The 15615-nt window shown below is 36.1% G+C and overlaps 4 protein-coding genes across 5 annotated transcripts; 3 read left to right on the forward strand and 1 right to left on the reverse strand.

Moving 5' to 3' along the window:
* Positions 1–1594: 1594 nt before the first annotated feature.
* LOC111497906 lies at positions 1595–2539 on the forward strand. Of its 2 annotated transcripts, XM_023148918.1 has the most exons (2): positions 1595–1982; positions 2016–2539. In XM_023148918.1, exons 1-2 carry the CDS (start codon positions 1839–1841, stop codon positions 2262–2264), a joined length of 393 nt encoding a protein of 130 aa, XP_023004686.1. In that variant the 5' UTR covers positions 1595–1838; the 3' UTR covers positions 2265–2539. The 2 variants fall into 2 exon arrangements, with proteins under 2 accessions (XP_023004686.1, XP_023004684.1); XM_023148916.1 differs by having other exon boundaries at positions 1597–2539.
* Positions 2540–3161: 622 nt separating this feature from the next.
* Positions 3162–7040, reverse strand: LOC111497776 (pentatricopeptide repeat-containing protein At2g22410, mitochondrial-like). Its single transcript, XM_023148713.1, has 2 exons — positions 6953–7040; positions 3162–5281 (listed from the first exon to the last, which is right to left on the reverse strand). The coding sequence occupies exon 2, from the start codon at positions 5205–5207 to the stop codon at positions 3183–3185; it is 2025 nt and encodes a 674-aa protein (XP_023004481.1). The 5' UTR covers positions 5208–5281; positions 6953–7040; the 3' UTR covers positions 3162–3182.
* On the forward strand, positions 7027–8653 carry LOC111497807 (ankyrin repeat domain-containing protein 50-like). The gene has a single exon (XM_023148763.1). The coding sequence runs from the start codon at positions 7060–7062 to the stop codon at positions 8437–8439; it is 1380 nt and encodes a 459-aa protein (XP_023004531.1). The 5' UTR covers positions 7027–7059; the 3' UTR covers positions 8440–8653.
* A 591-nt stretch (positions 8654–9244) lies between these two features.
* On the forward strand, positions 9245–10063 carry LOC111497905 (histone H2AX-like). Its single transcript, XM_023148915.1, has 2 exons — positions 9245–9523; positions 9613–10063. Exons 1-2 carry the CDS (start codon positions 9323–9325, stop codon positions 9838–9840), a joined length of 429 nt encoding a protein of 142 aa, XP_023004683.1. The 5' UTR covers positions 9245–9322; the 3' UTR covers positions 9841–10063.
* The last annotated feature ends 5552 nt before the right edge of the window (positions 10064–15615 follow it).

A 15615-nucleotide genomic window follows, 5' to 3' on the forward strand; every position in this document is an offset into this window, starting at 1 on the left:
TATATATATATATATATATATATATATAACTTAGCCCTAATTTGGTCACTTACTTTTGATTGAATTTGATGTGAACTGGTTTTCAAATGCTTGGGTAATAAGCATGTGCATGTTCGGTAGGTTTCATTGACTAAACATCCACCGTCCAGATCATGCCACGTGTAATTTCATGATAAGCCGTTGCTTCACGTTTCTGAAGAAAGCAAAATGACCAAAATGGACTTCCTTATTCTGCCACCTTCCAGAAAAAAAAATATAATAATAATAAAAAAAAAACCACGAATTTTATTTATTTATTTATTATTATTATTAGTTATTTTGTAACTACCTATGTTTAGGATCAGTATTTGAAATTTGGATTCAACATTTGATAGACTCGGCATTCCCCTATATTTCTTGTGACATGGTCACGTTACTTTACAAACTAGCACGAGTTCTTTCAACATGTTTTGTTCCCACTTATATGATCTTACGAAAATTCCTAGACTATAGCAAATTATTCCAAACAAAATACGTTTAATTATGAAGTTCTTGTGATTAAGCAATCGAGAAGGAAAGTGCATCTTATTGGAACAGGTAGACTTTCAATTCTTTTAAACATCTCTTAGTAATCTTATTTTCAAAATTGCTCTCATATGATTTCGATTCATTCATGTATCTCTTATTTACTCGGGTGTCACAATATAGTTATTTTTAGCCTTACGTGAATTGAACTATCAAGCTCGAGAATGATAATTGATGTCTTATCTATTAATTATGTTCATATTTGTTAGTCAACGTAGCTTTAAAACGTTCATTTTGTTCCTATAGGCTTTCTTGATGACTTTACACGACTCGGGACACATCTTTTTATTTCACTGTTAAGCAAATTTCCATTTTTACCCTTCTAGGGCTTCGTGGAAGTCTTCACTTTAATAAATTACCATAATAAATAACCACGTTCTCAATGGTTAAGTAATAAATACGGTATTTATTTAATCTCTTCACATTAATTATCCCATTTAATTAATTATTATTATTCTTTTTGATAAATATAGATTTTCGCCTTCATATCATTAATAAACCTTGATGTGACAATCATAATAATAATAAAATATATATATATATATATGGTCGTTTTCTAGTCTAATTTTAGTTTATTTAGTTATTTATCACATCACCTTAATTTAGTTTATTTATTTTTTTAATAAATTATTAAAAAAAAAACATCCACAAAAAATATATTTAGAGACCAAATTGAAAGTTGAAGAATTCTTACCATTTTTAATATTTAAAATATATTTATAAAAAAAATCAAAGAAAGTAGTCCAAAGTAGTCTTCAAATATTTTCACAAAATTTTATATATATATTTATTTATTTATTTCAAAACATGTACATTCCAAAATCAAACTTCATCTAGAATAATAAATTTAAATAATAATAATAATAAATAAAATTGAATTGAGAATGATTGTTGTCTTATTTATTTAAAGTGGAAAAAAAAATAATAAAAAATAATCAATTTCTTCATAATATTAAATTTATTATTTAATTAAGGCCATCATTTTACTTCTAGAAGCTCTCATTCCTTTCACAAGTGGCCTTTTCCAATATTATATATATATATATAATTTTTCTTTTTTAAAAAAACCCCCCTCTTTTTACACCAACTTTACAAGATGACCCACAAAATTATTTATAATCTCAAGGGCAGCCCAGGTTTTTGTTCAACTTTGAAGGCTTTGCTTTATATAAATAAGTCTTAAGCACACCACACCCTCCATTTGTTAACATTGTAATACAAAGAAAACTTCTCTTTTTCTTTCTCCCCTTCCTTTTCCCTCCCATTTTATCATTATGCTCTTCAACTTCCATCCTCACTATTTTGCTCGGGATCACATCGATGATTTTTCATCTTACTTGCTCTTCGAGGCATCTGGCGACTCGGAGGTCGACCTTGGAGGCTCAACTGCCACCCTGAATTTGGTGGAGTTTAACGATGCTAAATCTTGCACGAAGGTAGAGTTTAACGACGCTGAATCTTGTACGGATGATACTCCTGATTTGTACGATGAATTTGTGAGAGATGAAAATGAGAGTGAAGCGGAGGAGGATGACGAGGAGGAGTACAAGGAGACGTTTGAGAATGATGGGGTGGTGGAAAGCAAGGCAATTGGATTCACAACAAGCTCAAGTGCTTCAATTGATTCAACTAAGGACTTCAAAATGCTTAATGATGTGGAAAAAAACAGGTTGTTTTGGGAGACTTGTTTGGCATCATAGCATCTCCCTAATTATTATTATTATTATTTGGTTCTTTTTTATGAGGCCATTTTTCTACCCTCCTTCCTTTCTTCCAATGTTGTTGAGAGGCTTGTTTCTAAAGTAAACAAACCAAAACTTTTGGTTTTTCTAAGTGTGTTCTTTTTTTTTTTCTGGGTTCATTTGGATTGAACACTCAGAAAAAGGGTAAAATTCAACTTCCTTCCTTCCTTCCTCCCTCCCTCCCTCCTTTGATTGTGCTCGGTTGGTGGCCGTCCTAGTTTGAATTCATCATTAAAATTTGACCTTGTTATATCAAAATAGCTCAAAATCTTGACAGTATCTCTGTTTCAATATGATTGACTATTGTCTTGGTAAGTTAGTGTGAGATCTGACATCAGTTGGAGAGGAGAATGAAGCATTCTTGTGAAAGTATGGAATCCTCTCCCTAATAGACATGTTTTAAAATCGTGAGGTTAATGATGATACGTAACGGACCAAAACAAACAATATTTGTTAGTGGTATACTTGGGCTATTATAGTGGCATCAAAGCTAGATATCGGGTGGTGTGCCAGCGAGGACGCTGGCCCCCAAGGGAAGGTGGATTGTGAGATCTCATCCGTTGGAGAGGAGAACAAAACCTTCCTTAGAAGGGTGTGGAAACCTTTCCCTAGCAGACACGTTTTAAAACCTTGAAGGGCAGCCTAGAAAAAAAAATCCAAAAAGGATAATATCTCCTTTGCTCTTTAGAACACAGGGGTTAACGGCCGTTGAAGCAATTCAGCTTGAAACCTTATTGTTTCGTTCTTCTCCTTAACCGATGTGGGATCTCACAGGTACCATCTCATCCACCACAGTACCTCTAAATACCTTCATTATTCAAATTCTACCATGCAGTCATATTATCTAAGCAAGAATTTCTAGAAATCATAAAAGAACTAATCATTTTCTAGAGGTTCAAAATCTACCAAACTAGACAGCAGAAGCAATTCATTTACCACTCTATAAACTTCTAAAGAACGAGGATGAGAATTATCAGCAACTAAGAACTCATGAAACGTACCTCCAACCTCTATCAAGCTATGCCCAGGAACCTTCTTGACTCCTCTTTCTCTCATCATCCTTCTCACCATTCTCACATCGTCCCATCTCTTCCCATCAGCACAAATATTCGCCAAAAGAGTATAAATCCCACTGTCCTCAGGATCCAATTCCAAAAGCTTCCCAGCAGCTAACTTAGCCATTTCCACATTCCCCTGCTTCCTACAAGCATCAAGCAAAGCTCCCCAAGCCCCTTCACTTGCTTTCATCGGCATCTTTGATATTAGCTCGTAAGCTTCTTTCAACAACCCAACTCGACTAAACAAATCCACCATACAAGCGTAGTGTTCCCTCTTTGGCTCTACTCCAAAGGTATTCTCCATGCTTTCGAAATGCTCCCGACCTTTCGAAACAAATCCTCCGTAACTGCAAGCTGATAGAACGCCGACAAAGGTGATGTGATCTGGTTTTAGTCCCGAGCGTTTCATTTGATCGAACAGAGTGAGAGCTCTCTTGGCATGGCCATGAGATGCATACGCAGATATCATTGTGTTCCAAGAAACTAGATTTTTCTCGGGAATGGAGTGGAAGAGCTTTGCAGCTGCATCAATGCTCCCACATTTGGCATACATGTCCATAACTGCATTGTTCATTATCAAACTCACTTGAAGTCCCATTTTATTGACATGGTTGTCATGAATCCATTTGCCCAGCTCTAAACATCCCAATTGGCCACAAGCAGAAAGCACACAGACCAAAGTGTCCTCGGTTGGAACCAATCCGACAACATCCACCATGTTGTGAAATAGCTTCAAAGCTTCCATTGGCTGACTGTTTTGGGAATAACCAGCAATCATAGCATTCCAAGAGACAATATTTCTCTCAGGCATTTCATCAAACACCTTCCTTGCAGCTTCCAAATCTCCATTTTTAGCAAGTCCATTAAGCAAGCTAGTCCAAGAAAAAACATCCCTTCTATCCATGTTGTCAAAAATCTCTCTAGCAGTTACTAAAAAGCCACATTTCACATACATATCCAACATGGTATTGACCAAATTAACACTGGAGCTTATGTTCTTCCTTTTTATGAGTTCATGAAGTGACCTTCCCATTACATAATCTCCCTTCTGCGAGCAAGCAGAAAGCAAAGCAATCATAGTGACCTCATTCGGCTCAACGTTACTCGACAACATCAAATCAAATAACATTACAGCCTCATCCAAATAATTGTTCGTTGTGTACCCGTTGATCATCGTCGTCCAAGTAACAACATCCTTCACAGAACTTTCATCAAACACTTGGCGTGCAAAACCAATACACCCAGTTTCAACATAGAACTGAATCAATCCATTTTGAACCAGCAATCCAGAACCAAACCCCAACTTCCAAACCACAGAATGCACCGCCATTCTTATTGCTTTCCCGGCAAAGTGGCCGCACGCCTTGAGCGCAGAAACAAAGCTCCCACAGTCCAATTCGACGCGATTCCGAATCATTTGCCGGAAAAACAAGAACCCCATTGAAGGGCATTTAGCTCTGCAATAACCCTTGATCATCGTATTCCACAAAAAGCAGTTAGGGTTTTCAATCTGAGCGAAAACGAGATGGGCATAATGAATGTCACCGGCATCGGAGAGAGCACAAAAGGCTACGACGCGGCTAGCCGGGAAGATTTGGTTCATGAGGCCAGTGCAAATCATGTGAGCTTGAATTTGCTTCAAATGAAACATGGAAGAGCATGATTGTAAGATCAGAAGAGTTGGGTTGGTAATGAAGACATTGGTGAGTGAATTCCATTTGGGTTTTCCGGCGGCTGCCGATGATGAGAGTGGTCGGAAAGAATGGAGGATTTTGAAGGTGAGTTTGAACGGGAAGATTGAAAATCGAGATGAGTTTTGAACGGAAGAGAAGAGGGGTTTCATTCATACAGAGATTCGTGCATTAAAACTCGAGGAAGTGGAGTTCAGTATGAACATCAAAGACTTGGATAAGCCCCCTACAAAAAATTAAAGTAATAAATAATTCCTAATGGATAAATTTTCAGTAGCAACTTTGAACTAATTTGTTGAGTCGGTACCAACATAATTCAAAGAATAAGACATTTGTTGTTAATTTAAATGCCGGTATTTCGATCTCCACTCATATTGGAACAAGAAAATAATGTGAAAATCCAGTTAAAAATAATTCGAAAATAACTCATTAAAGTGGAAGGTACATTGAACACACAAGCCTACAAAATTGACCATTTTCCAATTCCACCATATCTTGAAAACAATCATAATATAATTTAATATAATTTAATACAAATAATAAATGCAGGGAAAATATTTTCAATTACATAAAAATAAACATACGTGTTGGATAAGGATTTAAAATAAAAACACCTAAAAAAAAGGCTGATGTATATATTCACTAATGTTTCTATAAATAGAAATAATTATTTACATTAATAATCAAGTTCTTTTCTTTCCCTATGGATTATAGCATTTAATATTGATATTTATATTTACATAGTTTTCTTTGCTTTTAAATTCATTTTGAATGAAAAATTTAGGAAATTACGAAATTACACCCACATATAAATAAGTTTTCTTCTAAAAAGAGGGATCATCATCATAAAAATACAGATTAGAGGTTTCATATGACCTTATGTATCGTCATCAGCCTCACGATTTTAAAACGCATCTGCTAGGAAGAGGTTTCAACACTCTTATAAGACATGCTTCAGCGCTAGCTGCTAGGGAGAGGTTTTAACACCCTTATATAAGACATGCTTCAGGGCTCATCAACCTCACGGTTTTAAAACGCGTTAGCTAGGGAAAGGTTTTAACATGCTTATAAGACATGCTTCAAGGCTCAGCGTGGGATATTCAACCGATGTGGGATCTCACAATCCACCCTCCTTAGGGGCCCAGCATCATCGCTGGCATGCATACCACTCAGTGACTAGCTCTGATACTATTTGTAACCACCAAAGACTATAGCTAACAGATATTATCCGCTTTAACTCGTTACATATCGTCGTCAGTCTCACGATTTTAAAATGTGTTGCTAAGGTGAGGTTTCTACACCGGTATAAGGAATGTTTTGTTTTTCTTCCCAACCAACGTGGGATCTCTACCCTTAGAACTCCACAAATTCGACTTACCCCGCCCAAATGGCATTTCAAGTTGACTCGGACCAACAAAAAAAAATAATAATAATAATAATAATCTAAGAGATTATTAGATTTTTGAATATATAAATCTTAAACCAAAACCACTCCCGTTATATTAGGGCACTATAAATTAAGAAACCAACTTGATGTGCCCTCTATAATATTTAAAAACATAGAAAATTATTTCCAAATACCGTTTAATCAAAATTTCAACCTCTAATTTGGTAATTTACCAATCATTATACAAAATGAGACCCATCCTATTGTCCTGTTTTTAGAACGAAGAACACTATTAAAAATTCAACAGAAAGATAATTAATAACAAAGAAAAGTCTTAATCCTAGTCCTATCAGATTAGACCCAGACCACCCGACATGCCATAATTTAATCGTGCTTCTTCTAATCAACAATCTGAGTCATTATGAATCTTTCCCGTTCATTTGAACAGTCAAAGATCAGAAAACAAAGAAATGAAGAGAGAATTGTTTTTGTTCAGATGAATGTTCATACCTGGGGTTTCTTCCATTGATTTTTCTTCTTCTTGATGTTCTTCCATTGGCTTGGGATTTCTGTGATTTTCCCGAGAAAATTTTATCTCCCCTGAAGGAAAAAAAAAAATGGACAGATTAGTGAAGCCTGATGTGAAGGAAGTGGAATTTTGTTTCACGAAAGGAGAAAAGTGTAGCGCAACTTTCACACTCGCAAATCTGATGCACACCATGTCTGTTGCAGTTTGTTTAACTTCATCGAATCCTTCTGTTTTTTCGTTTTCGCAAGATTTCTCTGTGATTCCGCCGCTTTCTTCTTCTTCCTACACCATTTCCTGCAAGTCCTCCGATCAACCTCCTCTCAGTAATCCGTCGGACAAAATCTCCGTCCGATCCGCCATGGTTCCGATCGGAAATTCTCACACCGACGACCTCCGCCTCTTGTTCTCCAAACATGGACGCCATATTTTCAAGGATGCTTTGTTGCTCATCTCCTTCGTCGGTCCTGATGTCGTTGAATTCCTAATTTCGCACCATAATCGAATCACGGAGTTGAGTTTTCTTTTTAACAAAGCGATTTCTAGTTGTACGAAGTCTCAATTGACTGCGTTGATGGAACCGGCTATTTTGTCCGGGAAATTAGGGTTAGTTTCTGCTCTGATCGATGCTGGTGTAGACGTCAATGTCAAGGATTCTCTCAAACGGTCAATGATGTCGCTAGCTGTAATGACAGGGAAGATCGATATCGTGAAGCGATTGATTGATTCGCACTGTCAAATCGATTTCTCTGTCGATTTGGTCTTACACATAGCGGCATCGATGAACCGCGTCGATTTCATGGAGCTACTAGTAAAAAAATTTCCCGACATACTAGTAAATTCCGTCGATTCCAACGGTCGTACTCCGATCCACACCGCGGCGGCTCGAGGTCACGTTGAGGCAATACGTTTCCTCCTTTCGATTGGCGGTAATCCAGAGGCGGTGGATCGGAACAAATGGACTCCGCTACATTCCGCGGCGGCGGAAGGACATTTCGAAGCCGTGGAGTATTTTCTAAACTGCTCAAACGTGAAATACGCGGTGAACTCCGACGGAAAAACAGCGTTCGCACTTGCATCGGAGAACGGACACACAGATCTATTCGATTCGTTGAGATTAGGCGACGCATTGCACAGAGCAGCAAGAGCCGGCGATGTTCGAGGTCTAAGAAGCTGCGTGGCGGCAGGAGCAAAGATAAACGGAAAGGACCAGAACGGATGGACGGCTCTGCACAGGGCAGCGTTCAAAGGCAGAGTCGAGTGCGTCAAGGCGCTGCTCGAGCACGGAGCGGATACGGACGCCGTCGACGACGCCGGATACACGCCGCTGCAGTGCGCCGTCGAGTCCGGGCAGGAGGAGGTGGCTCGGGTACTGCTGGCGAGTGGTGCAGAACCGAATCCGTTGAAATGTCTGAGAAGGGATTTGGCTGTCTCCGGTAGACAGATTTCATCTCTGTGCTGTGGAAACTAAGAAGATGAAGAAGATGAGATTGAAGGGCTGAAGAAGGCTGTTCTTCAATCTGATCTTCGCCGTTCTCCATTTTTTTTCCAATAATTTTAGCCTTGTTTTTCAGTTCAATCTGTAAATTGAATTTGTAATTTTCCTCTTAAGAAATTGAGGAAAATAAGCCATTGATTTTTTATTTTCGTAGGATTTTCAAAATTCATTTTACATAATTTATGTATATACTCAAATAGTCAACTTACTATTTAAGAGGAGATTCCATATTTACCCGTGAAATAGAGAGTGTAGAACATCCGTTCAGGTCCACTTTAATATAAAAACATTTTTTGGTTAGGTAAACGGGACGGATGAAAGGATTATATTTTCTGTCTCTTTCTCCGTCCCGTTTGATATAAATATTAAAAATTAAATTATTAATTTTGGTTGGACACTTTATAAGTGAGGAATCACTGCTCAACGTTACGGGATGTAAGCTCCAACAATGGAGATAGTATTTCTCACTTATAAACACAGGATCACTATTTAAATTAGCAAACTTGTGACTCACTCCCAACTTTACAAAATAAATGTTTTTTTTTTTAAATCTATTATTAAAAGTGAAAATTCAAATATTAAAATGGTATTTAAAATAAAAAAAAAAAACAAGCGAAAAGTGTAATTTTCAAATCTTCTGCCACTCGTGGCGCCAAATTTTCAAAACGTTTAATTTAAAAAAGGAAATAAATTCATTTTCCTCCACGCTGGCGATCTGCGTGAAAGCAAGTTCACCAATCACGGACTTTCATTTTTCACTATAAATTCAAACTACACCACCACGGTCTATTCATCTCGCGAAAATCTTCTTTGCTCCAAATTAGTCTGTCCTCAATTTCGTTAAGGTAAAGTAAATATGAGTTCCACCGATGTTCCGGCGAAGGCTGGCAGAGGCAAGAAATCTGCCACCAAGTCCGTCACTAGGTCTCACAAGGCCGGTCTCCAATTCCCCGTCGGCCGTATCGCCAGGTACCTCAAGAAGGGCCGTTATGCTCAGCGTGTCGGCTCCGGCTCACCGGTTTACCTCTCCGCCGTTCTCGAATACCTCGCTGCCGAGGTTTGTGAATCGTAATCGTTAATTTTACTTCCGAGTTCAATTTTTTCAGTTCTCAGTGTTCTGATTATGACTTTTTGTTTTTCGTTTAGGTTTTGGAGTTGGCTGGTAATGCTGCGAGGGACAACAAGAAAACTAGAATCGTCCCGAGGCATATTCAACTAGCAGTGAGGAACGACGAGGAATTGAGCAAGCTTTTGGGATCAGTCACGATTGCCAGCGGAGGAGTGCTGCCTAAAATTCATCAGTCTCTTTTGCCGAAGAAGGCTGGTAGCACGAAGGATAAGGCCGAGATCGGATCGGCGTCTCAGGAATTTTAGGTTGCATTAGAAATATCCGTCGATTAACAGAAAACGAATCAGTTAGGTTATGTAAGATTGTTATTAGCTTCAATGAATCTTTCTTCATCAGGTTCGTAAATCTACGAAACGAGCTTTGGTTAGAAAGGTATCCGTCTTCGTCGCCGATAAATTTCTATAGTGTGTGTAAATGCTGATGAAGTTCACCACTAATTTGAATAGAAAGGAACCAGTTGAATTTTTATTGTGTAAGTTTTTGGGATCAGTCACGATCCGCTTTCTGTAAGTTTTGCAAACAAGAACTGCAAAATCATATTGACAGGATTATTTTATATATTATTTTAAAATGGTATATAAGTTGCGAGTATATTTTCGTGTATAGATTAATATATTATTCTGGAACATGTCTACTTTAATCCTTCGATATTCAATAGTTCTACTGTCCATCATTGTGAATTTTCGCATTTCTATTTCTCCGATCATCCGCCGGAAAAGAACATAATGATTAGTTCATTTTGTTTTACTAAGGGCGACCGAGGGAATCCCTAAGCGGCGAACTCGGTTTCGTAGTATCAGAGGGCTGGCCTTTAGTTGCCTGTTGGCGCTAGCGCACCTGTCTACCTCTCCGCTGCCGAGGTAAGAGCTTCATCTTTCATTGTATCTTTAACTTGTGTTTCCGGTATGTTTATCTGGGGAGTTGTTGCATTCGTTGGAGTGTTTTAGTGCAGTGTTAGATCACTTGAATCGGAATTGTCGTATTTGATTTAGTTTTGTTTCTTCTGCTTTTGCTTTGGAATCGATTGGGAGGAGGATCTTATTTGTTTCTCTTGGTAAATTGGTTGTTGCAGAAATTGTTTATGCGTTGGCATCGCATGAAGTGATGTTACTTTACTATAATCGCATTCATAGCAGTAATCTTGTGCTTTGAAGTTCGAATTCAGTGCAGTTTATTCAGTTTTTCCAGGTGGATGAGTTCATGAAGTTACTAGATTATGTTGATTGATTCTTTGGATTAATGAAGTATTACATGGGTTCATCCCAACATTTTCATGAGATATGATGATGATTTGGTCTTACCTTCCAAGTAGCTTTATATACTTCAAATTTCCATTGGCAGGTGCTTGAGCTTGCAGTACCAGAGACAACAAACGGCGAGGAGCTGACCAACTCCTGAGTGATGTGAACATTGCAAATGGAGTGTTGCCGAATATCCATCAAAACCTCTTGCCTAGGAAGGCGGGATCAGGAAAAAGCAACATTGAATCTGCATCACAAGAGTTCTAAAAGTTTCTGATCATCAACAAATTTTGATACACTAGGTACGTAAGAGTGAAAATGGTTGTGTGGTTTTATTGCCTTGGTTTGGAATCTGTTTAAATTTTATGAACCACACAAAGACGGTTCTCTTTTGTGAGATCTTGGTTGGGATGAGGAACGTAACATTCCTTATAAAGGTGTGGAAACCTCTACCTAAAACCCTCTACCTAAAACGGATAATAGCTGCTAGTGGTGAGCTTGAGTTGGTGTGGAAACCTCTACCTAAAACCCTCTACCTAAAACGGATAATAGCTGCTGGTGGTGAGCTTGAGTTGTTACAAATGGTATCAAAGTCATACACCAAGTGATTGTGAGATCCCATATAAGCAAAGAATATAGGCTCTGTCACATAGTTGAAACTATATTCTATCCTTGTTGCTTGCCTGCTTGGTTGTCATACACGTTTTGCAATTGGAATACACCATTCCCATTTAAGATATCTGCCTTAGGTTGATTAGGTTTGATTGTGCCACTGAATCTACTATTTTCATTACAATCAATCTTGAATAGGAAAGAACATTCAACTAGAACGGCCCCTAGGAAATGTTTTCTAGAAGCCAAAGCAGCCATTTCAATGGTTTGACAAGAATAGGGCGATAGAACAGATTCTTTTACATACTTCGTCGAGTCAGTCGTGTCGGGAATCCAGTGGATCTCACTCATTTGGTGTCTCTACAAACACCATATTGACCCCACCCACCTCTACCTTCCCTCTCTTCCCTCCCCTGAGGACTAGGCTTAGGCTGTTTCAACTATAGGATGATGTCGCTCTGCTCGACTACACGAATCGCCGCTGTGTCATCAGCCACCAACAATAGACAAGCCTTGTTTTGTCCTCCAACTGTTGTCTTCCCTTCCTCCAAACCTATGAAATTTGCATCCACATTGTTCTGCTGCTCGAACCAAGTGATGATCTCCACAACGGTATGATATTATCCACTTTAAACATAAGCTCTTATGACTTTAATTATAAACTCATGATTATTTCTTAAATTAGTCGATGTGAGACTTTTATCCAACATTAAATTGAGGATGGAAGTAAGAATTACCTCAAAATGTTAGGTCAAGGATATTGGTGTGTTTGCATATCTTCTAGAGTATTCAAGGTTCTCATCCAAATTTGGTTTCGGTTTATTCATGTATACTTCTTTTACTCCAGTGTCATATAATCACTAGCTTTTGTATTAGTTTGCCTTTGAACCATGTCTTATGGGAAGAGGTACTATTTTGATACTTTTTGTAATGACCCTACTTCTCTTGCAACATGATCACATTATTCAATACTTGATAGTTTCGACATTTGCCTACTTCTCTTGCAACATGATCACATTATTCATTTCTCACTTCTAAGAATGAAAATTGCCTTGATACTATTTGTTATGGCTCATGTCATGATTTGAAATCTTGATTTGGCACTTGGTGACTCCAACATTTTTCTACATCCCTTGTGACATGATTACGTTATCCATTTTTCGTTTATAAGGGTGAAGATAGACAAATACAAATCTTTTTAGCACGTTTAATCTAAAGTTTCTATAATTGGGACACTTAAAAAGAAGATGTACATTGTTGATGTAACGGGATAATATTATTCACTTTAAGCATAAGCTCTCGTGGTTTTGTTTTGGGCTTCTCTAAAAAGTCTCACAATAATAGATATAGTATTTTTCACTTATAAACTCATGATCTTCTACTAAATTAACGAAGGTAGGGCTCATCTCAATAATCCAATACCCAATCTCTAGATCAAAATATAGATACCAAAACATACCCTTTTTAAAAAAACACCCTTTAATCTTTATTAGTAAACCAACATAAATGAAAGCAAGAAAAGCCCCCATGACACATGTGAAGTCATTATTATCATAAAATATAGTACATAATGCAATTATTTATAATAAAAAAAAACTAGGGGGCATTTTGGGGTTTTGATAAATGTGTTTTCTTTTAGTACAGTATGTTTAGGATTATTTTTGTTGTCCATTAGTATTACAACACGACAGTGTTTTATTAGCCAATCACAGAGCGCCATTAATTGTTTCCAATAAAATATCCCACTTGTCTGTTTCAAATGACAAGACAAAACCCCTTGCAATATATTTAAATTATTATTGTTTTATTATTAATCGGCTGCCTCGTCTTTTTTAACCCGCCATTCTCAATTAATACTTTTTTTTTTTTTTGGATTTTAATATACTTTTTTAAATATTTACTTTTGGATTATGGAATTTAAGCAAATGGGTTTTTTTTTTTTTTTTTCAAATTGCAATCCTAAATTCAATCGAGTCTATGTTAGTTGACGAGGGGAATGAATTTTTTTTTATTTTTTATTTTTTATAAGGATTTTAGTGTATAGTGGTTGGAGCTGCCCTCGAGAAAGAGGTTAAACTATTTGGCAATATCAAACACTCACTAGTCATAACACAACACTAACCTCGGTTATATATGTCAAATATTCTTAATTTTTATAATAATTTCAAAAGTAAGGAGGGTTGGATTGTAGTCCTATTTTTTATCCGATCACAAAAATGTTAATATGTGATTCAAATTTTTTGATTTAAAAAAAAAATTCAACCCAACTCAAATTGGAGGGTAGTTCTATTAACATTGAAAATGAATAAATTTAACAAAGAAAAAAAAAAACTATTTTTAAGGGTAATTTAAAAAGGGAGGTGGAAAGAAAAGTAATTAATAAAATTTTCATGGGTGTTGACCTAAGTTACTAAATGACAAATCCTTTTTGGGTTATTTTATCAAAACCCAATAATTTTAACTAAATTTCCTAAACCCACCTTAATTAAATAAATATTATTTTTAATTATGTTTTTTTTTTTTTTTTTTTTTTTTTTGCATTATTCGTAGATTTAAACTAATTTGAACTTTAAGGTAAAATTAGCGGTAAATTGTGTTATAAGAATAAAATTTTAGTAAAAGGTAATTTGTACCATAATTTTCAAGATTATTTTTGTAAAATTTAATTATTATTAAATATTTTATAATGTTTAGCGTTTATTATGGTTAATTACACCTGGCTATGACCTACTAATTAAACCTCCAAACAAAGCAAGATTATATTTATTAATTAATTTTTTAAATAACATTAAATAAAGTCAAAGTTCTTATTATTATTATTTTTTTTTAAAAGGAAGTTGGAACCAACGCGACAATCAGTATGGTATAAATTAATTCTTTATGTTTTTTTGACGTGTGCGCGGCACGTGATTCACTACACGACAAATTATACATCCAATTCTTCAACCACTAACTCTCCTTTTCTTTTTTCCCACATTTTTTTTATTTTAATGTTTTCAATATTATTCTCGCTTTCTTATTTTCCTTTTGTTCCAATAATAAAAAATATATATATATACATATTTTACTGGAAGGTATCTTCACTTTCGGTGATTCAATTATAGAAATTTCAAAATTAAATATACTTTACTTGAAGCAATTTCATGTCGAGGGAAAGCATGTGGGTGAGAACAAGCACGTCGAAAGGGCTCGTGTGGTATGTAGGAATAGTTTTCTCTCTTAAAAGTAAAGAGTAAGTAACATGACTATGTCGCAAGGGAGGTAGGAAACGTCGAGGCCATTGAACGGCAAATTTGAATTCTATATCATGGTCTGAATCCTAGGCATTATTCTCTTTAGTGAAACGTGGTTCGGGACGAACCGAAACAGAAGCTAGTGGACATGCAACGTAAATAAGGGGTATGTGAATAAACCAATCACACATATAAATAAGAGTAATTACGATGATAGGATAATTAAAAAATATTAAAAAATTAAAAGTTTTAATTAGTTTAACTATGAACATGTTTTTTTAATCTGCATATATATTTTATTTTAATTTATAAACTTTTAATATTAAATTTGTTAAATTTAAAAGAATGAACAACTAAAATAAATATTTTTAAAAAATAGAATTTAAACAATGAAAAATGGGGAAATTATAAAAAGAGAAGAAAAAAAAAAGGCAATCAATCAGACCGATGAAAAGACTGGATAAGGACACGTGGCAGGTGGAGAGAAGACGATGGGCATCACGGGCGGGACCCACATGAAGGAGCTTCGATAACCGAAGCAAGACAAAACAAAAGAAAACAACGATGTTTTTGTTTTTTTTTTTTTGTTTTTTTTTTTAACGTTTCTCCAAAGAAAAATAAAACCTACGGTTATTAGCGGGACCCACTGGATAATGCCACGTGTCCATAGCCCATGAATACGACAAAATCCAAAGCCCACGTTACAACTTTTCAACTTTCTTAAAAAAATAATTAATAAAATAAAAGCAAAGCCTCCTGTCAGATTCTGACAAAAAACATGCCGTCACGCGCTTTGGGGAAGAGGACAAAACACGTGTCGCTCTCGCTGGCATTTTGGTAGTTTCCGAAAAACATACGAGGGTAATTTCGGTAATCAAAAGTTGACTAAGTAATAGGTTTGGCCACCAAAAAAAAAAAAAAAAAAAAAAAAAAA

The sequence above is a fragment of the Cucurbita maxima genome, unplaced genomic scaffold, assembly GCF_002738345.1.
Source record: "Cucurbita maxima cultivar Rimu unplaced genomic scaffold, Cmax_1.0 Cma_Scf00024, whole genome shotgun sequence".
In the NCBI taxonomy this organism is placed as follows: Eukaryota; Viridiplantae; Streptophyta; class Magnoliopsida; order Cucurbitales; family Cucurbitaceae; genus Cucurbita; species Cucurbita maxima.